Raw genomic sequence first — 27457 nt, 5'->3', positions numbered from 1 at the left:
AGATCAGAGTCTAAGCTGCCGTTAGCTTTTTAGACTGCGTGTGAAAATGTCAGCTGAGGCGTCTGCCTCCATCCCTCTCCGCGATCCAATAAAGCCGAAATGCAATTGGAATGTCAAATTGAATATCGTCCAGCCAACGATGCAACTGCATCTACAGTAAGTACTGAGGCAAACAACGCTTAAACAATCTTTATTTATCCAGGGAAGGTTGTTGTTTATGTGCTGAGCGTGCAGCCTTCCTGAGCCCTTTCATACACTCGCACCTTGGGAGAGCCGTCACACACACACACACACACATTGCAGACGGCCTCTCGCGCTGCACCGCAACCCGCCGAGCAGCTCGGCAGAAGCAAACACAGCGGCGAGGTCACTTTTGGTCAGACAGGTCCAATAACTGCATCAAGCTTGGAATTATGTTATCAGCCCCCGCAGCGGCGTGTTACTACAGTTGCACACACGGATGACTCAACTGTCCGGGCTCACGGCAGTCGGAGACCTTTACCTCCCTATGACCTGCCTCAAAATCACCGGCGGTATAGACGGTGGAGACACATCCCACGGGAAGAAAATGTTGGTCGTCACCGAGGTGCAAACAAACATATCTGGCTTCATGAAATGCATTTTTTTTTAAAAAGCACCCATTTTATTTCTTCAAATGCAGACGCTAGCTCATGACGCATGCACGAGAGCATGTGGGCAACATTCGCACACGCCTGCTGCTGTCATATAAATACACACAACGTATGTCTTCATTACCACAGTGTCGGTTCTTCTGGAGTAGCAAAGTGTGCGTGTGCGTTTGTGTGTGTGTGTTTTTACTACCTCTAAGAAGTCGCCAAATTTAGAAATATCCAAATTGCTGAGTCTCTGGTGGCAGCAACTTCCGGTTTTGAAAAGTGATGCCGATGCTGAAGCGCCTTAAACTTGATGGCCATCAGAGGGCGACTCCTCTCATTTTTTATCTCATGGCTAAATTGCACAATAACAACAGTTTACATTGCACAATAAATACAATGACTTAAAGCTGAACTACACTATTTTTAATTCAAGTATCTTTGTATGAATTCACAAAGCGAGGCACCAGAGACAAGTATCCCTCAACTAAAACATGTCGTAGACGCAGCAACTTTTTTTCGCCAGTTAAAATTGGAAATGATTGGAAACTAAAACAGAAAGCCGTTCTCACCAGTTCGATCCGCTTCTCGTCGCGTCCCTCTGTGTCTTCTGGTTGAAAACATCACAGACCGGCCGAGTTGGTCAACACAAACACGAGCATATTGTGTGCCATTTGCCGATGTCGCTGCCTATTACAGTTGTAATTTTTCAACCACTTAACGAATTTCATGATGCCATTTGGATCTACTAACGTGCAAGATGCTCAGCGCAGCTTTAAGCTCAAACTGGCCCAGATTCTGTTTATCTTGTCCCTCCTTGGCCTGCTTCCATTTGTGCTTACAGCACGATTACAGTGACTACAACACGTTTCTCTTTCCCCTCCCAATGAGCTCCTGATTCTGTGCTGGAGTTTTAAGTCACTGTGTTAATTAAATTGCCCCACGATTTTGCTGCTGGACAAACGGATGATTACATAACTCGAAACATTTTCAGAGTACATTTCTGACATCCCGACTCCGGGGAAACACAAGCAGGCAGGGTAAACAAGGCCAAAGCTGGCGGGAAGGAGCGCGTTTGAAGCGTCCTCAGAGAGCAGCAGTTCTCCAGGCGAGCTAAACTGCTGTCAACTTCATCGATAGCGGCTTTACACCACAGTGCACAAAAACAGCCCGAGTCCGGGCTGCAGGGCCCTGCTTTAAACAACTCCACAGCTCGCTATCGAACTCCTCGGGCTGGCCGTCAATACCACCTCTGTCTCGGCCTTTCTCTTCACAGCTGTTAGCCCTGCCACAGAGCGAGTTGGAGGGAGGAGAGGTTGTGCCACAGGGAGGCAGAGGACTATTTGGTCTCTACTTCCTCACACCTGCTCTGCACGCCGTTTCCAGAGCTATACATTTTCATGTCCCTTCTGTTATTCTGACTTTCCTCAGAAAACCCCTGGCCTTAAAAGTATTTTTACAAATCAAGATACAGTGGCAAGACCTCCTTTCACACCGTGGCTGTTGAGACAACACATAACAGGCGGGAAGCCTTTCTTCTTGGAGAAACTGCGCTTGCACAACATTGTTTGTAACGTTGCGCGAAAAGGCAAAGTGATGGACTCTCAATGTTCTTTATCCGTGAGTGATGTTTGACTATTAAAAGATGAGACATTTAAAAGGTTATTTGAGGCTTTTACCCGAAAGAAGAGAAAAAAACTCTTCCCGATGCTGAGTGCTGGATAAAGCCCTCCAGGGGTCATGAGAAGCTAAAGATGGTTTCAAGGAAGTGGAAAAACACCCAGAGGGGAGCTCTTGTGGAGGAATATACAACCTCAAGGATGAAGGAAACACAAACTGAATAGAGAAACTGGCTTGGGTCCCAGCAGGTGGTGGTGGTGGGCGGGGGAGGAATCATACTCATACCGTATCCCATCATTCCTCATGTCTTGACTCCAGGACTGGTCGGCCTCATGTGACAACCTTAAAAGGCTGATGGAGCACGGCCTGCTGCACCCCCAAGCCCTGCACCTTCCCTCCTTTAGGGGCATTGTCTCCCAACGAGTATCATTTGTCACCATTGACATGCTCCATGCAGACACCCGCAGCATCTTTTGCTGCGGCCCGAGCCCATTTCCACAGTTGGTAAACAGCTAAATCCCTCTCCCAATCAATGCAGCCTATTTAACGTGAGCTATTGACCCGCCTGCCTCTCGACAGACTCGCGAGGCTGAAAAAATACAAACAAATTAGACGAGTGAGAAAGAACAACAGGAGCATAAGGGCGCGGTACGACGGGAATAAGCCACGTTTTCAGTGACGAGTTGTCGGCGGCAGGCGGGAGGAAAGTGCCAGAGCGGAGGGAGGCGAGGGCCAAACAAGAGGAGGAATCGATCGATATGAACAGATAATCACCAGGCCTCTGTCCCAATGTGTAAAGAGTGTGACATTGCAGAGGTGAGCACGGCCGGGAAGAGATCAATGGGCTGCTTTTTGTTGATCTGTAATCCTTAACTATCTATAAGTAATTAACCTTCAGAGGAGAATGCAGAGAAGAAATAAATGGAGAAATGAGAGGGAGAATAGCAATGAGCACCAGCGAAACAGACACTACCTTGCACTGACCAGATAACAGCACGGGAAAATTAATAGTTGTCTCCACTGCTGCCTCGGCCGGTTTTATTTCTGTCGGGGACTGCATTCTCTGTGAATGACTGCATCTCCCCGTGGTCTTAAAGATGAGGATAAATATAGAGTAGCTGCTGTTGTAGGACATGGGATTTCTGTTTTTTTTGGGGGGAGGTTCTGGTTTTTAGATGAGAATCTAGTCCGATCTCATCATCTCTGGCCTGAGGAGTGCATCCTCTCTCAAAATGTTTCCTGAAAAGATGGAGACGGATCTTGTTAGGAGTCAGAGTGCCCTCTGTGGGCATTGAGGGAAAAACAAAGACACCCGATAGTGCGGAGAGAGGTCTTTTTTCCTTATTCCTTTCTTTTTTTTCTCTGCAGTAGGTGTGACAAGCTCGACCCAAATGAACAACACGTACTGTCAAATGAACACAGTGCGGTCACGCTGGTTTCTGTACAGGGTTTAATGGCACACATACAGTACATTATGATCATCTCAAATGAAATTTGACTTGTCACGAGTAAACTTAATAATGATATTTAAGTTAGTTATTGAAATCTGTCACATTAATACACGATGATACAACGGACTTGTGGGTTTTTAATACAGTGTGTGAAGTAAGAAATGTCATAACTTATTACAATATGGCCGCCGTAGAAAGCGTGAGCAAATTCATTCTGGTGCTAAAAGAGAAGAAAGTCCTTTTGAGTTAAATTGTGATCATTAGGTCAAAAACTGAGTTTTTGTTTCTCATAACCTTAAAACATGCCACTGGAAAAATCGGATAACTCAACAACAATAACAAAACAAGATGTCTTTCTCAAAAGGCTCTGCACCGTGTCACTGAGGCACGTTTTTGGGGATGAATATCTGAGTTGAGTGCTTCTTCTTGGCTTAACAGTGACAACAAATAAAGAAAAGTCAAGTTTGTCTTTGTCTGCCGGAGGCGCTTCTTCACCAAAATGGACACCTGGAGACAGAAAAGAGTAATGAATCACTGAAGCCTGTCTCGTTCTGCTTCTACTGTACGTCAGTGGCCGAGTCACAAATTAAAAACTGTGGGAAAGCATAAAGAAGCATAAAAGCAAAAAGAAAGTCATCAGCATTTTGGTAATGTAACAGTTTATAAGGTGGATTTCTGATGCCCTACATCACTGGTCTGATTCAATACAGAGACAGAAAATAACAGATATAATAAAAAATACTAATAACAGGCGAGTACTGACCATCCAATATAGCACTGGCACAGGTTTTCATGTGACGTGGCTTGCTTGATGAGAAGCTCCACTTGTGTTGGCACGTCCAGCGTCTCATCGTGAGCAAAGTCTCGACCTGCAGGGAACAAACCTCTCATCAAAACACGCCGACCTTCACCCTGAAGGCTTGGATCCCTTCCGCTTCAAGGACTTCAATCAGTGACACCGGGGTATTTCTTTGGACTGTTCAGGTCCTTTCCTCTACACAAAAAGCTGGTGGTAAAGCTTACAGTCCGATAATAATGATAATAATAATAACTAAAGAAACTAAGGTACGAGTCAAACATAGCAACACTTGACATTTTCCTTTGCACTTTTTTAAAGCCACTGGAAAAAAACAAGTGTGAATAAATCTTTTTTTAACATGAACTTATTCCACAAAATCTACTACTACTTAACCCGCCACACACACACACACACACACACAGGCTTGTGTTGAAAATGAAAAGATCCAAACAACACGCAGCTCGACGTGCTCGTCAAGTGCTGCATAACTCACCTGTAAGTTTGTCCCTCACTCTGTTGATAATCTGAATGGCTTTCTTGTTGAGTGCCTCAGGTTGCACCGTGCCGTCTCCGACTAATGACAAAAAGAAACACAGCGGCATCAACGACAACCCCCAACTTGGAAACCGCAAAAAGCAAGTGTGTCTCTCTGCAGCTCAAATCAAAGTGGACTTGAGTGCCGCCTAACAATAGCACAGCGGTTACACCAATCATGTATGACAGCAAGAAAGCTTAGTGTTTTTGAGGCGGAGAAGAAAAAAAAAAAGACAAGAAAGGCTTTAACAAATAATCCGTGGAAGACAGAATGAGCTGGCGACTCACGGAAGGAGTGGATGGACTCGGGCACCGTGCTGCCGGGTTTCTTGAGTGTAGTCTCTCCCAGGTCGATCCCCTCAAGGGCCTCTGCGGAGGGAGACCACGCAGCGGCGGGTTTAAACATGTTCTTAAAACCATGAAAACACGGCTGTACAGTTTGTGCGGCGGACTCACCCACTGACTGCCCGGCGGTGTACGAGTCGGTCCTGGTGCGGGAACGCTTGTTGCCTTTGGTGTTTGCTGTGGCAGAAACAAGGAACGTGTGAGAGGGAGGCTTTTCATGTTTTATTTTTTAGACTCAACAATGGCCGTGTTCTGTTTGCCATCGCTCGCACAGGAAGCAGCAGCGGCAGCATTGTTCTGACCTTTTTAACTGCGGAAGAAAGAAGCTCGTTTTTAACCTTTACAAGTAGTCGAGGCTCCGATATTCAGTGAAAAACAAAAAAAGACCAGATCGGTTTGAATTGTACAAACTGTCCCCCCAGATTGTAAACATCTATGCATCTGAATGTTATTTTTCACTGCACTTCACATTAACTGAGGTCCTGCTGTGGTGGTGGTTTAGAAAGTGCTGACCGTAATTTAAAGTGCAGCCCCAAAGTGACAGAAAGCCTTAATGGCCACGTATTAATGTACATAAATAGTAATAATAAATTTAAAAAACAGCAACATGTGTGCTTAAAATGAAACTTTCAAAAACCAATCATGAGAACATTTATTTATGTATTATTTTTATATCCGTTTTAATTCTCAAAATAAATGCCTACTATGTAAGATTATAATTATGTGTTCAAATCAAAAGATAAAACTGTGACCCAGACAGTATTAGTTGAGACGCCGTGCCAGAGATGTTCATCCACTTTGTTCACTTGACTTGATCCATCAACCTCTAGACGTCGACACCACTTCTTTAAGTGTTTGGTTAATTTGACTCGCAAATACGAGCCCAATAGATTTTTATTTCACTACTTGAAACGCACTTTTGTTTTTTTCAGCCTCATCTGATGAAACGTAATGCTTTAAACTCTCAACCAGTTAAAAGGGGCGTTTCTACTTTAAGTGAAGTCAATTGCACAAATGTATTCATCTGGGCTGAATCCGTTCACGTCGGTATGGTCATGTGATGCCGTCATGAGCAGTTTGCCGGTCGCCTGCGTTCCTGGACGGGGCCGAATGTACCGAAGGTCAGCAGCTGATAACCAACTCACTGTCCATGAGCCTCCAGTTGAGCAGCGGGTCGTAGACGAAGGCCTCCAGCACGGCCATGACGCTGTCCCGGTGCTCCCTCAGCACCTCCATCACCGTATGGCAGGTGATCCGGTAGTTACCGTCCAAGCCCGTCACCTGAAGCAGAACCGGAGGTAAACCTCAGAAGGAGGAGTTTTGTGCTCCAACATTCAAGAAAGGTCAAGCTATCAGGGCAGGATGTGATGTAGTGGTTTGAGGTTGGAACCCTGTTCTTTATTTTCACATCCTTAAATTTTTCTTTTCAACATGCTTTTAACTGCAAAAACAAAGTCTCCTGTTGTTGAGGAGATGACACCCCTTAAACCTTTTACAATATTGAATTTTTAACATGTAATGCCTTTTCTTTGCTGCCCAAATGCAACGCAGTGAGTCTGGACTTCTGACAATATGCTGCACAATTGCTAAACATTAATTCTTATTTTTGACTGAAATACAGACAGTAAACTGATATGCGCTATTGCGTTTTTAAAAAAACGTTTCTTCTTTTGAAGCGAGCCTACACGCAGTAATGCTCGCACCACGACAGCACAAGTTATTATCCCGGCATAAGAGTCGCATACCTCCATGGCGTTGGTCAGCATCCGCGTCAGTCGGAATGGGATCTTTTCAGGGAACTTCTCTCTGGTCATGGCGACCTTTAGAAGGTTGTAATGAGAGTAGGCTCAGTCAGTCTCGGATAAGTAAAAAAAAACAACATAAATTTGTGGATCATGCGTCGAAAGTAAATCCCCTCTCACCTCAAAACAGTCTCCAAAGTCAATGTGGAGGATCTTGCCGCTTAACCGGTCCAACATCAAATTGGAAGGATGCCTGGAGAACAGAAACATCACGTCCACGTTAACGTCGCATGATAAACGTCAGTACCGTGACAATGTGTTCTTTTGGCGGGGAAGCACACCTGTCACCCAGTCCGAGGATGTAGCCCACCATGGACATCACAGCCAGGGAGCGAGTGTAGTTGGTCCTCCTGTCGAACCACACCTGGAGGAGAGAGGACGATGTCGGCGTTATGACAACGTAGAGGCAGAACAGTGTGGAAAATGACTTGGAGATCTCCTGCAGGCCTCGTGGTGCTTCTTTCCAGGCTCTCTAACATGCACTACATCAGGAGCACGAGGCACTATCATTACCAAAAAACAGATTAGATTTGAAGGTGTTGGTCGAGTCCTGCTGAGTCAGTGGTTTGAAAGTGGGACACGCGACCCAGAAAACGGATTCTTCAGGGAAGAAAACACTTTTATTTTTCTGTATTTCCCAAAATAATTAGAAACGTCCAGAGAGACTGGATACACTTTAAAAAAAAGTGTTTCCTCTGCACAAAAATTAAAACCTTTTCAAAAAGCACTGCCGGTCCGGCATCATGTAAAAAATGTTGCGTTCTAGATCTGCGTGGTATCTTTTCTATGAATGAAAGCTCAAGAAACCTCGATCCTCCCCCGCTGTGCCGACAGAGCGGCGACGCGGAGCCTCTCACCTCAGAGCTCGGGCTCTTCAGCCACAAGAGCTTAGCCAGGTCGTCTCCGGCCGTGTTGTTGACGGCGTGCTCGAACACCTCCACTTTCTCCATCAGCGTCAGGTGGTCGTAGTCTGGGGCCATCTGGAGGGAAACAAAAGCCAATTACAGAAACGGACTTGAATAAAAAAAAAAAAAGATGCATTATGCTGCGAGTTAAGACACGATTCAAGGCTTCAAACTTCTTCAACGATAATTAAAAATGCGTTTCACGTGTTCAAACAATAAAATTGACTTTGCGTTCTGCTGAATTTTACCTTAAATTATCTATTCATCACAGTTACTGTGCAATGTGCTTCCTAGGTTAAAATATTATTGATCAAATAAGTTGATTGACTCCTCATACTGAATGTTTACTGTCGGCGTTATAACTAGCACAGTGAAATGAATTCCAGTGAAAGTTATATTACCTCAAAAGCATGTCAAGAGTTAATGTAGTTACAGCTAATAGGTTGTGTCAATGCTGAAATATAAACTGGTTTTAGGTCACGCGGAATTAGAAACTAGGGGGAAGCCAGGCCCCATTACGCTGAGGGTCCTAATTGTTTTCAAATAAAATGCTCTCGCCGCTTGTTTTTCTGCGTTTGCCCTGAAGGCGTGCATGATGACACAGTCCCCCGCGAACTTGAGGCAGAACTGAAAAACAACCGGAATAATAGTTTATATTTTAATGAGCCATTAAGTTTTTGGGGTTGAGAAAGAAACGCGATGAATCTCCAAAAAGGCGACAATCTATCATTGTCTCAGTCAACTGGTTCATCTAAAACTGATTGATGGTCGGCCTGATTGACTGGTCAACTTAATATCTTGCCATTTATAAGGCTTCAAACGAACGCAACACATCATTAATAACACTATTAGTGAAGTTGAAAAAGAGTCTGATTAGAAACATGCCAGCCGAAGAAAAATGTGTTTACAGGGGAATTTATATTATGCTTATTAGTTTTAGTCACATTTCTGTCATTTCGTTCTCCTGTTGTCATAGATTTAGTGCCGTTTCAGTCGATGAAAACTCAAAAAAAGGTTTTAGTCCAGTTGTATAATGAATGTTTCAGTCAATCTAGGCAAAATCAATAATTCAATCATTTAAGTCCAACATATTTGACGTCAGATTTTATTCTATCTGATGGAAAAAGCTTTGCTCATCCAGAGTCCTCCTGCCTAGAGTCTTGTGTGGTGGGCAGGTTTATTGATATTGTTTGTTGATATTGTGTAGTTTTAGTCGTGGTTAAAAAAAAAGAACAGAAAAACAGGTTGTTCAACATCATGGAAGTGGACGTCATCATGTCATCATCCTATTTGAGACGTTTGACATTTCAGCTCTGCCGTTCTCCTGCAGCCTTGATGTTCCTTCCTCGGTGTGCAGTTTTCAATCAAACCCCTTTCGAGAAAAGCTTTTTGCACCGCGGATGTCTGGGTTGTAACCGGCTCCCATATGTCATCATCACTCTCACTTCCTGTCGTGACATTTTCATGAGAGAGGATTTTTAATGCGTACGTTCTCTGGACCTTATTTAGGCATTGGATATCATGTGAATTCATGAGAATTAATCACATTAATTAATTTAACATACATTTAGTCTGTTTGCAATTAAAATGCAGGAGGGATGCACCGATCTATTGGCCAATATTTGCCTTGCAGGGGGGCGATTTCTATGTTCTGTTGCATCAGGTTTGTGCAGACTAAATGCTGTGTGTTTTTTTTTTTTTTTTTTACGGATTGCGGATGTTGTACTTCTCATGTATGGATAAACAAAATTTAAATGAGGGTGAGAAATATACCCGGGCAACCCGCCCCGAGTAAAGTCTGTGTGTGTCTAAATCCTCTTTACATTTATATTTAATTACATTTGATTTCAGATAACCTTTGTTGGTCTGTATAGCAACTACATATATTTATACATTTATACAATACTTAAGAATGTTTGTTCAGGTTATAGTAAAGGTTGCTCCATAAATTTGTCAGACTGAATTTGTGCTCATTCAAAGGACTTTGAAAACAGCTACCTGGCACGAAAAGGGTGTAAATAACAGCAAAAAAAGTAACAACAACAACAAAAACATTGATATCGTCAGAAATGTCATTTCAAACATCGGCCGGTGCATCCCTGCGACTAATGTTAGTGGCTCCTCACCCTGAGCATGATGCGATGTTCAATGTTGAGCAGAATCTTTTTCTTCTCTCTGTAGTCTCTGATGAGGGCATGCAGGGTGTCACAGTGGGGCACCCAGCCAATCAGGCCCGAGTTGGTGGACAGGGGGATCACTGCGTAGCGCTGAATGCTGATGAAACCCAACACACGGAAGAAACAAACAAACACACAATTGTCATTTTCTTTTTACTACTGTAAGTATGTGTGTGTGCTCCAGACAAGTGTGAGGTGTACTGTACCTCAGACTCTGCGTGTGCGTGTGTGTGTGTGTGTGTGTGTGTGCGCTTGTGTCTACCTGAGGTTCTTGCGCAAGGACGCCGGGTCGTTGGCCAGCAGTGTGTTGACGAGACCGAACAGTTGCATGACTCTCTCGTCCTGCCTCAGGTCCTCGTGGCCCTTCAACAGGAACATGAACTCGTGGCCGTTGCTGCCTGCAGAGGGCGCCACACAACACGGCATTAATGCACTGCTCTTCTTTTTCTTTTTTTTTTAAAGGGTTGAGGTGTTATATAAGATTGTGTGGCTGGATTTGGCAGTGCTGGCTGTTCTCCCCAGGGTGCTCCCCTGCTGCTCTGCAGCTGCATCTCCATTACCTTCGCCTGAAGCGATGCCGAGTGACTTTTAGCAGGCGGCAATAAATGATTTCATATGAACTCTGTCGCTCCCACAGTAAGCTCGCTTCCCCATAATACCGTAAATAATGGCCGCCCTTGGTTTGGAAAGGTGCTCGAGAACGACAGATATGACGGGCTGTGGTAAAAGAGCTCTGCCGTGGAAAAGAACCCCACAAAACACATGGCTTCACGAGTAGGTGCTTAAAGTACCTTGTGGAGTTCACGTGGAGTTCTGTTGACCGCAGCCAAGCTCGACTCACGTGGAGAGGAAAATATGTATCTGTGCACTGGATGAACTGTGACATCAACTAAATCCTCTTCAGCGCAACGACAGTGAGGACCAAGTATTTATCTGAAGAACAGATGATGTCACTCGTCTAACTGTTCCATATCTCATATCTGATGCCGTTCCTCAGTATTCTCAGCCGACCACATGATTCTCCCAACACTGGAATCATCATACCACCTTTAATGGAGTTAACCGATACTTCCGGTGGAACGAGTTTGAACGGGTCACTGCTTTATTCTCCGTCTGCTCCTGATGACAATCCCAGTGAGCAATGTATTGCGTGTCACTGGGGGGACCGAGTGCTGACAGTAAATCCAGGCGGGCTGTGGAGGGTGACAGTTCTTAATCTGAAGTCGTGCTCCAGGGGTCAGTTGATTTATTGGCCATCATCTTTCTTATTGGAGTATGTTGTGTAACACTGATGGAATACGTCAGAACAAGGTACATTGTGGAGGAGAGAAGAGTGAAGTGGTGCGGACCATTTGTGATTGATAATCTGAGGATTTGGCTTCCGGACAAAGTGACTTTATAGTGTTGCGCAATTTTAGAAGCACCTCAGAGTCTTATTTCATATTGCAGAGCAGGTTGGTAAATGTCAGAATTATTTATTTTATGTATTCAAATTAATGCCAGCGGTCAGTGTTGGGAAAATTACTGACAAATCAATCGGACCAACATGCACCACTTTTCTCAGAAGAGAAAATCACAATAGCTGTGACTCATGACGTGAACTCCTTGTCAATTGAGTTTGAAAAAAGTAGTTTTTCCTTTTGTGGTGGTTGGGATTCATTTTGGTATTAAATATATTTCAAGTTTAATCTTGCTTCTGTTTGTTAACAAGTTTTTTTATTCTGGTTTATTATGCACACACAGAACACAAATGAAATAAATAGTGGCTTTGGAGCTGTTTGGGTAAATATTCTAATAATATTGAATTTGGCCCACGCCTGCTGAAAGCATCCAACTACACATGCCTTTTAATCTATTTTCCTCATATAATGGTTTTGGAGCCACAAGGCCTATGCCCCGTCCTCCTAATCTTACCCATGATGGTGAGTTTGCGTGGGCGCTGCTTTGAGGTGATGACCTGCAGGGAGGCGGCGATGGACTGGATGCGGATGATAGGCTGGTTGGGGTCATAGGTGCCCGGTACTGCCAGCTCCAGGTCCCGGCACATCAGCAGCTTTGGAGACACATACTGTAGCTCCAGGGAGGTCAGCTGCGGAGAACGTTGATGAGGTAGAGATGTTAGCACAGGAAGAGGCAATTAGTTTGTTGTGTAAAAAACAGCACTTGTAAAACAACTCCTTCCAACAGTGTTAAAGACACTGGCTCGTATCTAAGTTCAGTTATGTGCAAAAAGTTGTTTATACTCCAGATTTAATAAATTACTCCGTAGCACTTTGCCATCTAAGTAATCCGTCAATAAAGCCACTTTCTGCTTGTCTGCATTTAATCATGGGATTTAAACTGTATTAAATCTGTTTAAATGCTTTTGCAGTTGAATGTATGGTTACTTCATCAACCTGCTGTTTGGATGTATCCTGCAGAGAAGGTTTATTTATATGTTAAGGCCCAGAGGGGGAATAAAATGCTCCCAGCATCGTATTATGTCGCTGTGTATTTCATGCTGCTCACTGTAATGTCGAAGCGGGGAGCATCCCCGACAGCACGACTATGTCAAACGGTGTTGCCGTTTCCATTTTCAATGTGAAGCGGGCAGCTCTTAGCTCTTTCAATGTCGTTCTTCAACGACGCAATGATCGCTGCAAGGAACGACATCCGTCGGTACAATTCCACCTGTGTAAATAAAGTTTTAGGGCCTCGAGTCATGACAAAGTGACTTTGAGTGAACCATCAAAGCAAATGGCCAAGAGCCTGTGTGTATCTGTATACGGTGTTGCCACGTGAAAGCTTGCACGTGTATAGATCAGTGTGGGTATAATAATGTGCATATTAGCATATGCATATGTCTGGGATATGAGAGCGTTTGTCGGAGCATTTAGATACTAAGTACATTCAAATCTTAGGGGAAGGAAAATGTCAAGAAAAGAGCTGTCGCTGTTGAAAGGAGCAATGTTTTTCCATGATGCACTGCAATTCCTCTTGGACGTCTATCTCACCTGTGTCTCATCCTTAACCACATTACTTTGGCATCTTGTTTAATTAATTTACTTTACAGACAGCAAGCGCAAATGTAACTGCCACGCGATCAAAGAAGGAGCCACGACGGGCAAACCTCATCTGATGGACACGGGCATGCAGAGCTGGCGGGATGTCAGCGCTAATTAAACCGGCAGCCTCAAAGTCCTTACGGTCGGGTACATCCAGTAATCCTAGAACGAGGCTTTTGGGACTGCTGTGACTGCGTAGTTTCCCTCACCTGTTGCAGCTGTTTGGAAATGCGTCTGAACACATGGTAGTAGAGGTCCCAGGCCTGGGTCAGGTCCTTCACGTTTCCAGAGCGCATGTACTTCCTGCACCAGTCCTGAGCCTCCATCAAGTCCCTGCCGTAAGCCTGTGGCATGAAGTGAGACAAACACACTCTGTCCTTGTGCAATGACTCATTCAATTATACGAGAAATGGTTTGCCAAAGCGGGACTATAAAACTGAATGTCACGGCATTAAACATCACTGTTCCAACTTGATTAATCCAGGGTTTCAGTAAGTATTTTTTTTTTTTTTTAATGGCGCACATCTGCAAAAGGCAGCCTGAATGGAAACATGTGAGGCTGCATGCGCTGAGAGCTAGGGTCACTGGTCTGACTTATGGCTGTGAAGTAAATAAGCCTGTGTACAAACTCACACTTATTGTGGGCTGACTAAATATGCATAGTTTATTTTACGATGCCTATAAAAAACATTCATCCATTCTTTCACGGTTTTGATTAACAGTGTGTTAATGACGCATTTTTTAACACTGATCAACAGAAAGACTCGGAGAGGGGAAACAAATGCATTCAGCTTACGAAGCATTCAATGTCAGAGCTCAACGGCACTTTCCGTGCATTTGTATTGGAGTTTCAATAACAAGAGATTTAAAAGAAACTCCTTTTACTTTGTGGCATAAACAGGACGGTCGTGCAACTTTTTAATAGAGGTCGCACGGCGGATATGCAGAGGCGTGTCAACCCCAATCCAAGATAGCACGCACCTGGTTAAAAGAGGTCTCCTTGAGGGTCTGCGGCCCCCTCTCCATCATGGCATGGAGCGGCTCCAGCACAGCAAACATGCCCTTGACGTTGCGCTCGCCAAAGTAAAGACGCGACGCCTCTTCAAGGCCCTCGTGCCACATCTCGTGCCATAGGATGGCCACCCGGATAAGCTCCTCGCTCACCTGGATGAAGAAAGGTGAACAGTGAGACGGGCAGACTGACATTAACCCCTCAAAACTGGGGGGAATAAGATAGCAGGCATCTGGTCAGCTGGGAACAGTGCACGTAGCAGCAGAGGAAGAAGTCCAGATTTTCTGATTGATGCACATCTCTAAAGCTGCCACTTTCTAGTTTTAATGGGACCCAAGACTAGAATGTGAAATCGAAAGATAAGGGGACTACGAGAAAGAGCTCTTGTCCTAAAGTTAATAATTCATGTCACCAACTGAAGAAGCAGCTGACAGAAAAAACAGACTAACAGGAGTTTGACCCTCAAGAACAGACCTTTTCTAAATAAAGGATGAAGATGATTTTATTGGGTAATGATCTTCAGCAATAATTCAATGTCTTTACCATGATGGCCTGCTGAACCAGAGCGTTGCAGTGTTCGCACATGTTCTTCAAGATCTTGTTCGCCGCATTGTGGCGGGCTGTGGTGGTGGACTTGGAGGCCACCGTTAGCGGGTAAATCAAAGCCTGGAGGGGAACAGTGATGCTGTAAGCTGCCACAAAAGGTTGCGTTCGTACTTCTGTTCTGAAACGGCAGCAGCGCGAGCAGACTTACTTGGGGATGATACCGCCCGATATCCGTGAGCAGCTGGTGGATGAGGCGACCCACCAGGGCTCGAGGAGTGTCAATACGAGCGATGAGCTGAGGGATCACCTGCACAGGCGGAGGCATAACCGAACAAAACCTCAGTGACCCGGCTTTACCCATGTAATACAAAATATATTTTCTTTTGGAAGTTAAGTTTAACGCTAAGGAATTACCTGTAGCCAGGTGTCTATTTGAATGGTCTTGATACCCTCCACCAGGGCTTCGTTCACTTCAGGCCAATGGCCGTAGTCGAACCACAGCGTCAGAACCCTAAATTGTAAAAAAAAAAGCAGCGGCGAGTTATTAAGGCTCATGACGAGGTGCAATCACAACAAAACCACTAGAGGTCCTCATATCCCCACATACCACTTTGGCTTAGGGGGGGGTCCATGAACATGGGTGCGTTTCCCGTGTTCAGTCACTTAACTCACCTGAGTGTGTCCTGCAGGTTATTGCCTCGGGAGAGGGAAATGGAGCGGAAGAAACCTTGAACGGCGGGAACCGTGTACAGGAGCAGCGTCTTCGAGAGGTCCTGAGGAAGGTCAGCACACAGCAGATGCTTCATGCAAAAAAAGAAGCTGTTAATGAGAACATATTGTACTGGTGCAGAGCATTTGTGGGGGATGACAGAGGTCTGGGTTGTCATTGTAGTGTAGAGATCAAAAATTATGATTTGATTACCAGGGACAGAAAATAACTTGATTGTGCTGCCTAATTATTTCTACCTTGGCTAAGAGAAGAGCACTGAATGACCTGTAGACGAGTGCATAGAGGGCTTGACTCTCTACAACTCACCTCGTTGGCCTTCTTCTGTCCCGGCGACGGCACAGGACTGTGGTCGGTGCTGTCTACCTCGCTGTCGCTGTTGCTGGCCTCGCTATTGGCACTGGTGGTGCCAGCGTGTCGCAGCTCATCGCGTCCTTGGTTCTGGTGTTTGTAGTGGAGCACTGCCTCGAAGTTCATCACCGCCCAGGCGTGCCAGGCCTGCGGGAGAGACGGCACATACTGAGTGAAACCGGATAAGAAATGGCGACCACTGCAAACGACTTGCATGTTTGTGCAAGATGTCATTTTCCAGTTTACTGGGGGACATATATCTCCCGGGTGGTGGGGGCTGTAATTATTCACATGCAAACATAAGTTGGTGAGGATTAACGGGGAGACAGGTATGTGGGTACAGGGACATCTCTGTCGCTTGCAGCACAGGAGAAGGCAGAGGTGTTCTCAACATCATACCGCAACAGACGAGCACCACAAGTATCAACAACCTAATGATCACAATGAGTGGGGGGATGAAACTAAACATGACAAGAGCCCGATAAAATGGATTCCAAAGTTTTCCTGGTGACACGTCAGTGTTTCTGGAGAAGGGGGACGGGGGGACCTTCCCGCTGACACAGCTGGGATTTAAGTGCGGCAAGGGAGAAGTCAAAAGGGAAAGGTTAGAGTTAAAAGGGAGATGCTGACCTTGTACCAGTTGCGGTCATGCTCAGTGGAATGGCTGTAATACTGCAGAACCTTGGGGATGGTGCTCTCGTTGATGCCCTGCAGGCTGAGCTGCCACTCCCCCAGCTTCAAGAAACACCTACATAAAAAGGAAAGAAGGTAAACAGAAAGACACATCATTTTATTGAATGCTCTTACGTTGGAGCATAGATTGTTTGCGTTCGCCTTCCCCGCCAACATTTATAAAAACCTACACGCTGACAATGAAGTGGCGCCCACCCAGTGAACCCCCTATGACAAGCCTCCATTCTATAAATAATGACCACACTTACTGACATTTCAACAACAACATTTAAACTATTTTGAGACAATACAAGTTGCTGAGGTCAAACGGCAATGCTGCTTCCTAGAAGCTCTGCAGCAACAACTAATTCAATGATCACGAGACGACAAAGAAATACAATGCAAGTGTGTTTATCTGCTGAAAGGTTCTGGGACCACAGCCGGAGATTTTCGATCATCCAAACATTTTTAATTTTTCCATTAATTTAACACTACTGTGAGCTTTGTGGTATCCATGAAGAGGACTTGGCTCCTATCCGTCACCCCAAACACATGCATGCGCGTACACGCGCGCGCGCACACACACACACACACACACACACACACACACACACACACACACACACACACACACACACACACACACACAGTAAAACTAGGCTAGTCAGGAGCGGCCAAGACATATAATTCACATACAGCTACACTAAACTGAGCAGCTGGCAAGTGCTGTATTGTCGGCCCGTCCACCAGCAGTCTGAATGCCGTTGACAGAGCACGTCCAAGGAGTTTTTCCGGGATTACGTGGTCGCCTCCGAGTGCTTTTCCATGTGAAGCGCAAGGTTTGGGTTCAACGCGTCTGTGCCAAACTGTTTCCGTAAACGGTTAGCACGGTCAAACCTTTTTTGGAGGGCGGGGGGGGGAAGAGGCAGGAGGAGGAGTAAGGGGATGTTGGAACAACATGTTTATTTAGAACGGCGACGGGCAGAGTCATTGATCTCAAGTAAAACGGCGCTGAAATTCCACTGGACTCCTTGGGGGGAGAGAGCGGGTCACGTGGACGGGAAGCGCCTGACTGAGCGGTCCAGGTGTGCTCCATACCACGCGGCCGACCTGTATTCATGAAAGTGTGTCAGCACGTCTGGAGAGCACCCGTCCCGACTGACATTATACAGGTGTTTTTCTCAACATGCATTCCTCAGACAGACATGTCAGACAGTCACGGTCTGGACGATGCAAAAGAAGAATTTTTTTAATTTTTTTTAAAAGAGGACCCTTCTGCCTGCTGTCACGCTTGTGTGTTGCCATGTATGATTTATAAAAATGGGAGGATGCACATGACGTGTGTTTGCGCACAAGACCAGATGAGGCTACTGTATGATTTACTGTACGTAGGATAGGATTATACCCGTCTGCTCCCAGGTCCCGTGTACTTGTTTTGAGTCACACAAAACAACAACAACAACAACAACAATCAAACCTAAATGAGGCAGCTTACAATATCCTCTGTAAAATATTTTCATTAGCCAACAAAGAGCATGTAAACAACTTCTTTAAGCCTTTGAAGTCCTTCCCGGCAATTTTGGGGGAATACAAAACTTTCCATTCTCTAATCCGCACAAAAATCAGCGTCTTGAGAACACATGGTAACTATTTGAATGTCACTTCTTTTTTTTCTTTTTTTTCAAAAAAGAAAAGAAAAAAGAAACCGGTGTTGTGTTGACAACTGCTTGAAACAGACTCTAAACAGCTTCTTATCCCGCAGTGCGGTCAGGGCAATCATAGTGGAGAGGTGCCAAGTCTGTGGCGGGGCTGTTAGGCGAAGAGCACAACACCCAGTGGGGGGAGTTGAAGGCAGACACGACACACCCTAACACCGCGCCGTGTTTGGTTCGTAGATAAGTAGCTGTGTGGGGACAAACTGCCAACCGGCATCCTTTTTATTGAGACGTTTTCGAGGTGAGACGTTGAAAAAGACCACAGCTAAGCCATGTTGGGTCACGCTCAAGGAAACAAATCAGATTGCACTGTACGCGACCTGTGTGTTTACAACGTTTTCCTGACTTTAGCGTTTCGCTTTGAGTTTCCTCCGGCGTGTTGGAGTGAGTTTACGGAGGTACATCTGACATTTAATGAACCCCTCTACTGAACCCCCATCTAAATGCATGATGACACATTGAGCACTTAATGATTTGAATGCATCTTAGTACTTGTAAATTGATTAATGGTTACATGTAATGACTTTACATGTAATGCCGCAACATATACGTCTGAGCATCACTCCTCTTCTCCCGTCCCTCTGTAACAGGAACCCAGCTGCTTGCTGTGTTGTCATATTAATATCCTCATTTTTCCTTCAGAGGATACTATTCTTCTTGAGCTCAGCAGATGAAGGCAGCAGGTGCTGAGCTCTACTCACTATCTCACAAACCGATGCTCTCCGAAGAGGAGCTTCTCAGTTATTTGTCGACGTTCACAAATTCCACTCGCCCGTGCTGCCCTCCGACTGATCTCCGGCTGGTGTTTACTCAACAGCAACATAGTTTGTAGATGTCCCTTGGTTCTGTTTAATGCCTGTGACCACAAGAATGTGCAGGTGCTGCTCATTAGTCTCTGCCTGGATGAGGAGTCAAGAAACTCTCCCGTCAAAGCTACTTTGTGGTAATGTAAAAACTTAGAAGCTTAAGTGAATCATCTCTTTCCATAACAGTCTACTGAATTAAATTCTTGACTTTTTGTAGTAAGCCTTTGAGATCACAGCTAATCTCACCAGAACGTCATTTGTTTTGCGTGTTTATTTTAATCAAATGTCAAATGACAGTGAAACATGTCGAGAACACTATCTGCATTTTTCGCCGCCTCTTTTTTCCAGTCGAATGGGTAGTGCTGTTTTTTTTTTTAAATTTAATCTCTTTCAACTGAAAAAACAAGTTTTGGCGACTGACATTTCTTTTACTAATTTCTAAATATAAGTATATTTAGCTGTAATACAAATTTTCAGAGGCTGAAGTGCATCACTACCCCATAGGACTTAAAGCATTCACATCTTCATCCAGGTGAATTTTAATGTCTGTTTTTTAAATCAACCTGTTTTACACAAAAAACTGACTTGTCTCAGTAGTTCTGTACTTCCATCATTAAAAACTGAAAAAGCCTATCAAGTGCCCATATAGGTTTCAGCATTAACGATGGCTCTGCTCTATCGTCTCTGTGTCGGCCATTCACAACTACTGCTATAGGGCTTTCAGTAAAAAAAATAATTTAAAAAAAGGGCAGACCTGGCCATCAGTTTGTGGAGCTCCTGCTTGTGCTGCTGGTCCTCGGCAGCGATGGCGTGCTGGGCTTGCTGTTGCATCCCCTGCACAAAGTGCTGCATGTGCTGGAAGGCATCAATCTGGAGGGACACACAAATCAAAAAAGGCAGGTAAGGCGTCACGGAGAGTAAAAACGCTCGTCTGTGGGGTTTTGGTTGATGACAAACAGACGGTGGCTAACTGACGAGGACACAAAGTTGTCAAACTCCATATATGTCCGTCCATTCTGCCAGAACTGACAACGATGTGCCATCTGTTATTGTCATCTTCCTGCTACTGCAGAGCCGGCGGTCAGCTTGATGCTGGACAATCCGAGCACAAGCAGCTTTCTGTTCTTATCAATGTTACTGGACTCAGGAACGATCCTCCGCTGTCAAGCCTACACTGTTTCCTGTATTACAGCCATGACGACTGCGACGGTGTGGTCTGGGCTGAGATGTCGGCCATGAAAATAATGGACGGACATACCGATCAAGACCACATGTGTTTGTATGTAAGGCCCGGCCGGCATATTGATTCAGACAGTTAATCAATAACATGGTAATTAATCGAAAAATTAAAAAATGACATGAAAAGGGTATGAAAGAAGAGAAGAAAATCTTGACCCGAAACTCTTCAGGATCTGACTTGCAAGTCTGACTTTTGCTTCCAATGCATTATCCCTAATAAATGACTCACTTTTGCATCTTTTCACTCAGAAGCACCACGCTCCAGATGTGTGTGTTTTAATATATTCAGATTTGTCTGGTGAGCGGTGCAGCTGGCCCGAGCAACAGCAACGCTTATGTTCACACTTACCTAAGTCCCCTAATGAGACCTGCGCTGCGGAGCCACAAACACTACTCAACACCTGGCATTAAATCTGTGTGTGCGTGTGGGTGTGTGTGTGCATGTGCGTGTGGGTGTGTGTGTGTGTGGCGGGGGGGGGGCATGCATATACTGTATGTCGAGTGAGTGTGTGTGCATCGTAGACAAATGGACCCAGGTAGAGCAGTTCAGTCCCAGGCTGCTGTGGTGACATGCGTGCCAACCTACAGTCTGTTGTTCAGCCACCGCTGCCGGTAGCCCAGAGGCTGTTCTTGTGCTGGATGCTCAGCCACAGAAAGCACATCTCGCTCAGAACAAATATTTACATATATTATTAATGCTAATTTCCTCCACCGTTGCCGTGGACACAAAACAGCAACAACAATATTGACTTACAGTTAACAGATGAGTTGCTTTTACTGATCGACCCTGGCTTTTAATAGCAAAGGTTTAAAACCTTTAAGAAGTTACTAAACATTGAGCTTTTTGCAGGTTGCTACAGGATTCTAAATCAGTGATGCACATTTAGCCGAAATCCACACTTTTTGGTCTTCTTACAGTTCCTGAGATACTGTAACGATATCAGATCTGTCAAATCAGACAAACACTTGCAAATCTTACGAATCACAATAAATCAGAATGGTCTACAGGGGTCTCACTTAAAAAACAGTGCGTAGGAGCCAGACTGAATGTTAACGTACGTACAAGAGGAAATGCACGTAGTACGGCAAAACATATTCTGGTTCATAAAAAACCTTTCCCTTTTATGAATCACAAATCCACCTGGAACAGCTGGTTCCATAAAAAGGGTCAATGCAGCACACTTACTGAATGTTGGAGTGTAGAAGTGAGCCAGCTGATGAGTGGGTCTTTACGGTGAACTACCCCCGAGAGGAGTGACACGCGTTCCCTCCCAACAGCCCCAACAGTGCCAGAGCAGCTATTGTGCAGCATTTACATGTTTAATCGGACTGATTGCTTCCAATCAGTGGAATCCACCATAAAAAAGAACAATATATATATATATATATATATATATATATATATATATATATATATATATATATATATATATATATATATATATATATATATATATGATAGATGTTCACAATTTTTTTGTTAATATATTTATTTATTCTTTTTAATTGTGGCTGATGAGGTCCGATAATGAGGATGTGTGGTGATCGTACGAGCGCCATGGCTGGCTTTATTTCCACTCAAACCATATGTGCAAAGTGAGGTGACTGGTTCGTGGCAGTCGTCATGGTTACTGCTTTGCTTCAGTGAGCTCTGATACTCGCATCAGATATCCGTGTTAGTTTGTCTGCGTGCAGCATGCTGCATCTATTCCTCTGGAATAAAGTCCTGTTCATGTGCAGCAATTTTACTTTCATGAAAACTCAAATCATACAAGGTGACAGTACATGCACAGTTTTAGAAGATTAGTCATCAGCTGCTTCACATGTGACCGTGAGTGCCGGTAGTTCGGCCCTCTCCTCAGCGCTGGAGAGAGCAGACATTAAGTGAAATTTTATTTGAGGTTTCATATCTTTTACAACAAAAGCATGCTCATGAAATAGTTATAGTTCTGTAGCACAAGTGCAAACAACACTGCTGGTTTGATGGTTCTCAATGAAGAGGATCTGTGAGTGCAAAGTAAGAGTGTGATATGAAGTGAAATTCAATTTGTGAGAGAACTGTACCCAGGTAAATGTGTTAAGATCGCCGTTTTGTATTGCACGTTGTTCATTCTTTCATCTTTGGCCACATTGATTTCTAGCTGGCTAATGCGACCTTGGGCCAGATCTGCAGCTAAGTCAAGTCGGGTCCGTGTTCAGTAGACGGCCCACGTCATCTGCAAACTTAAAACATTGATCATAAATTCTATTATATATATAAAATTTTAAAAAACAAAAAGAGTATAGCACAGGAGGAAAAAACAGCCTTGTCTGCAGCCCAAGCTCACAGTCCGACTTCCCGCCTGACACAGACCCTCTGTGGGCGGCAGGAGAAAAAGTCTCTGATCCAGAGAACCAATCAAGTATTGATGTCGAGCTCAATGAGCCTTTTATTGAGTTAAAAGCTGAGCGAGAATCCACGTATAGAACCATGGCACTACCTGTAGGACGCACAAGGTATTTTGTAGCTGTGCTAAGCAGAGTCAGCACGGCGTTGCACGGGCCTCTGAAAAAGCAAAAAAAAAGCAAACTGGAGCCGACCCAGCACAGTGCCCACAGTGCTGGTCACGGGGCCGGCCAAAAGTCCTTCAGCTGTTTTCCACAATATGCAGGTTATATATTGCAAAAAGGCCGAAGATCATTTGACTTATTTGTACGTGTCTTTTTTCGTTTTGGCACAAGCCTTATTATTGAGAGTTTCCGTGATTTTATTACTACGCATGTGCCTAGGAGGGACTAAAACAACCCTGAAAAAACTTCTTTTAGTTTAAGTCTTAAAAGAAAATGGGCTGGGCCAGTGGTGTTTCTTGGAATCAGTTTGAAAAATGTTCCCAATTTTATGCTTCAAGTTTTTTCAAAGTTTTTTTTTCCCCCAAGAAGGCTTTTTATAGTTACGGTGACATAAATAGAACCTAATACAATAAATATATAATAATAGTTCTAGGAAGAACTATTAATTTGTTTCAGCTCAGCCATTTTTAATGATCATAAAACACCTCTTCGAGATCCTGGTGGGACGGATTCATTAAGCATGATAAAACAATCATGAGGCTGGTTGCAATTTCCATTTTACGGCCGTTGTTTGTTGGTGTTAATGTTTCTCAGGCTGTTTTCCCTTATAAAAGTCCATTAATTAGCTGTTCATGTCATTAACGACGCATTGATTGAAACCCTGCCAATCTGGAAATTGTGATAGTTGCCTAAAAACTTCCATATAACAGCAGTGACCATCATAACTCTTGAGAAGCAAACGTGATGCCCTTTGCTGTTTATCCTAAAAGAGTAACACCATCTCTTTTGTCAATTATAATCACATGAATATGTAAATATTTGTCAAAAGTCTGTGCATGAAACACTCGGCCATTATAGCTAAATGTGATTAACATATAGGCATTAAACTGAAATTGACAACAATTATTCATCATCGACTCAACACGACCGGTCTGTTTGGTCCTACCTTGCGGGTGCTCTTCCACATGTACTTCATGTAAGCGTAGGTGACGTGCGGGTGGGCCGTGGGCAGCGGGTGATCAAGCTGCTTGGAGGGGTCGACGCCCAGAAGAAGCACCAGGGTCTTATGGGCCAGTGCCTGGTGGGATGAAGAAGGCAACAGAAGCAAATGAATCGCAAGGCGGTTTATAGTTTAATACGAACCCAGGAGGGTTTTTAAGTGCCACCCCGAAGTAATAAGAGCGTGATTAAACTTCTACCGTGATTGTTTGTTTGTATTCTAAAAGAGTAAAAAAAATAAAGTCAGAGGAAGGGGTAAGTGCCAAAGATTTTGTGAAGATAGAAAACGGTAAATGTTATTTTTTCAAACCCCTTGTAATCACATTTTCTGCTACGATTGACGCTGGCCAATCACATCTGGGGAAATGCGGGTTCTGGCATTCGGCGTGCACGTGCTGAAACGCAAAGTGCGGCGGGAGAAAGAAAATTGGCCGATTGTCTGCCATCTTTTCCTTGCAATCAATTACAACAACAGTGAGGTAAAGGAAAATTGCGCCACTTTAATTGTGCAGATACGCCGGCTCAGATTTCTAAACAGTGTGATTGAGGGTGCTGTGTTACGTTCATCAGCGCCAACCTAAAACAGGTTCAAATTAAGTTAACTTTCATGGCTGCGGTTAATGTTTGCACTTCACCCTGTCACAGCTCAACTTACCTTTTTCCGTTAGACAAGTCGGATTTAATCAACTCTGATTTATTCCTCCTAAATGTTATGGGAGCCTAATCATGCATGATCAGGGATCCGATCAGAGATTAGTGAGGGGCTTTGTAAAAATCAGTCAATGTACTGACCAGGCGTCCGCTCCTGCCGCAGAGACTGGCATACTTCAACCAAGTCCTCATGTCCTCGTGGGGGCTGATGACGAGCGATCTGACCATCAGGATCCTTTGCCAATCCTCGACGATGCGCTGACAACCCTGGGGGGAAAAACACACGTGGATCATGAGGGACAGATGGTTAGATGCATTACCCCTTTGTTACTCCCCTCAAAGAGAACAACCTACTCGTTAAAACTCAAGAGAATGAACACATGTGAAAGAGGGGCACGGTTGAAACCCAGGGGGCTACTAATACAACCAGTGGTCCCTGTCTTGAACATGTCCACACGTGAGTACAAGTTCACGTGGCAGGGGGGAGAAGAGAGAAAAAAAAACTCACAATCCCAGGTCTGTATTCATACATTTTCAAAAGTACCATTAGCCCAAAGATTCTCTCAACCCCAACCTCATTCATCATTGTGACACAACACAGTGCTGTAGGAGCAGGCGACAGTGAGTGATCCGTATAATCCACTGTGTACGATTTGAATGCAAGTCTATAGGGGGTAGACAAAATAATATAAACATCTCATGAAAAATTACTTGATGCCACTTGATTGCATTTACAGATGCTGTACGTAGTAAGGGGTCATTGCAGGTTACATGGCAACTAGCAGCAACAAACGAGGTCTTTAAATCAGTGCTGTGAGGATGTATTTTTGAAGACACCCACCACATGCTTTACTTTGTGCTTTAAGCCTCTTTCATCAAGTGTTTACTCTGTTTGCAACTTGTTTGCTGTATTCCTCAGATGGCAGGAGTCTGTCGGGACAAGCCTGTTGGTAAGCTGTTAAAAGCCCAGGCCGAATTTAAATACATCAGTTTCTGAAGTGGGCTTACCATGAAGGGATAAGGGGCTGAGTGCAGGTGAAATCTGGCAGCAGCTACATTCAGTGATTAAAAGTTTTCTCTGGGTTTAACTGTCAGATCGCACACATTCGGCTGAGAAGCTATTCAGGAGGCGCCAAATTATCCAGTTCAAGCGACTTGATTGAAATGAACAGCCGTATCGCTGGGGGACAGGTGGACGAAGGCGTGGACCATGAAACCGCAACATTCCGGGTTTCCATCCAGCTGTGGATCATTGTCATCTCGCTTTCTCTCTCCTACCGTTTCCCGTCTGCCTTTTTAATGTATACTATCGTAAGGGGAAACATGCCTCTCGGGGTCTCTCGATCGAAGCAATAACAAAAGACGCTGTTGCCAACATTATAAAGTAGCGTGGGCTCATGGAAGTTGATGTTTTCACAGCCATTGCCGTCATTGGAGTCAGATTTACACAGCATATTTATCGAATAATTTGAGATTCAGGCATTTACGCCAGTTGCCGAATTATCCGGAGAGGTTTAAAGTCAGTGTTGAGTGGCAAAGGGACGTCCCGGAGGGGCTTCGAGCTGAGGCAAACGTTTTCTCAGCTTGTTTCCTCTAATAAATTTAAGGACCAGACGTCTGACGACAAAACATCTACATAGAGTTAAAATCTATGGTTGAAAATAACCAAGATGTAAAAAGTGCAGCGCAAAAGGATGGCTGAAAACTGGATAATAAAAATGTATTCATGACAACTTCTGCTAACAACCCTGACATGAAACCAAATTAAATAATTAAATTACTCCATTGTTTCAAGGTTAGAAAAATGATTGAAAACATTGAGGAAACTAACTTCGAACAAAATTAAGAACATGGATATAGTGCTTTTTAGAAATTTGTGGATGTGGAAATGTTACATATTACACCTGAATTATATGGAATTGGCGCATTAAAAGTGTCAGTTCCAACACTGCACCCCACAAGCGGTTTTCAAACGCTCTTTGCCATACCTGCAATCCTTTGATGAGGGAGAGACTGGCATTGAAAGAAAGGAGCAGGACAGTGACTCCCAGACAGATGTGCGAGGTCAGCCGCCAATAAATCATTAGAGAGAGAGAAGAACCCCCTCAGCTCAGGTGCCATTATGAGCTTTTGCGTTTTGGTCAAGAAGACCCCTCTTGATCCTAAATACCTCCCCCGTCCAACCTCCGTCTGGAAAAGGTTGAGATGTTCAAGAGTATCTTCAATTTACTGCCTAGGGTTTGAGTGTGTGTGTGTGTAAAGGTTTCCATCCAATGGTCAAGCTAATTACACAGAAACTTTTGAAATGTCAAAAGGAAATTGGTAAGAGTTAGGTGCATTGCCTACAGCTGGGCAGGAAAAGACAAATATAATTGCCTCGGGCTGCAGCGAGGGTAAAGGATGACGTGGTTGTTGTTGGGAATTTCCAAGATGTCAGTAATATCTAAGACAGGATATGAAGGACAGGGATGCCAACGGGCAGAGAGAGTAAGCATGGTTATGAACCCTGTATTAAACTGAGGGGTTTGGATGTCATGGTATCAGGAACGGTGCATCAACGGTCAATGGCGTTTCAGCTTTTTCCGCCTGACACAAAATTCTTCCCTCAACATGCATGAGAGGCCTATTCAAACAATCCAATCTTGATCTAGCTGCAAAAAGGTCAACATGGAAATGATGAACTTGATCAGAATCATCTTAGATCGGATGACATTGGTCTCAAATGCCAAAGACTTGGCGGGCGGCACAGTTTTCCTTGACCGCGTGCGGATTAGTGGTCTTTCCACACGTCCTGCAGTCTCATTTAACAACACGTACAACACTGTAATTCACAATTAATAATGATAATAATAATAGTAATCATAATCAGTCCCAGGAAGTAGGCATTTAGATGGGGTT

At 44.3% G+C, this 27457-nt stretch overlaps 1 protein-coding gene across 4 annotated transcripts in view; it reads right to left on the bottom strand.

The window, feature by feature from the left end:
• Positions 1-3667: 3667 nt before the first annotated feature.
• mtor (mechanistic target of rapamycin kinase) overlaps positions 3668-27457 on the bottom strand; it is a 76659-nt gene continuing 52869 nt past the window's right edge. For 2 of the 4 annotated variants that reach the window (XM_068596974.1, XM_068596976.1), the window contains 24 exons: positions 24701-24826; positions 23856-23987; positions 19875-19990; positions 16558-16675; positions 15886-16074; positions 15522-15649; positions 15264-15360; positions 15058-15156; positions 14847-14969; positions 14273-14455; positions 13501-13635; positions 12162-12336; positions 10510-10645; positions 10197-10344; positions 8023-8145; positions 7447-7529; positions 7286-7358; positions 7109-7183; positions 6509-6644; positions 5475-5540; positions 5307-5387; positions 4978-5058; positions 4449-4554; positions 3668-4192 (listed from right to left, as the gene is read on the bottom strand). In XM_068596974.1, the coding sequence (XP_068453075.1) occupies positions 4177-4192; positions 4449-4554; positions 4978-5058; positions 5307-5387; positions 5475-5540; positions 6509-6644; positions 7109-7183; positions 7286-7358; positions 7447-7529; positions 8023-8145; positions 10197-10344; positions 10510-10645; positions 12162-12336; positions 13501-13635; positions 14273-14455; positions 14847-14969; positions 15058-15156; positions 15264-15360; positions 15522-15649; positions 15886-16074; positions 16558-16675; positions 19875-19990; positions 23856-23987; positions 24701-24826 (2745 nt within the window). In that variant the 3' untranslated portion in view covers positions 3668-4176. The remainder of the gene's footprint in view (positions 4193-4448; positions 4555-4977; positions 5059-5306; positions 5388-5474; positions 5541-6508; positions 6645-7108; positions 7184-7285; positions 7359-7446; positions 7530-8022; positions 8146-10196; positions 10345-10509; positions 10646-12161; positions 12337-13500; positions 13636-14272; positions 14456-14846; positions 14970-15057; positions 15157-15263; positions 15361-15521; positions 15650-15885; positions 16075-16557; positions 16676-19874; positions 19991-23855; positions 23988-24700; positions 24827-27457) is intronic. The other 2 variants (XM_068596975.1, XM_068596977.1) reach the window with 1 other exon arrangement.

The sequence above is a fragment of the Clinocottus analis genome, unplaced genomic scaffold (genome assembly GCF_023055335.1).
Source record: "Clinocottus analis isolate CAN_PGR_092001 unplaced genomic scaffold, fCliAna1.0.p SCAF_4, whole genome shotgun sequence".
Classification (NCBI taxonomy): domain Eukaryota; kingdom Metazoa; phylum Chordata; class Actinopteri; order Perciformes; family Cottidae; genus Clinocottus; species Clinocottus analis.
Note: the sequence above shows the minus strand (reverse complement) of the source record. Positions and strands in the feature narration are given on the sequence as shown.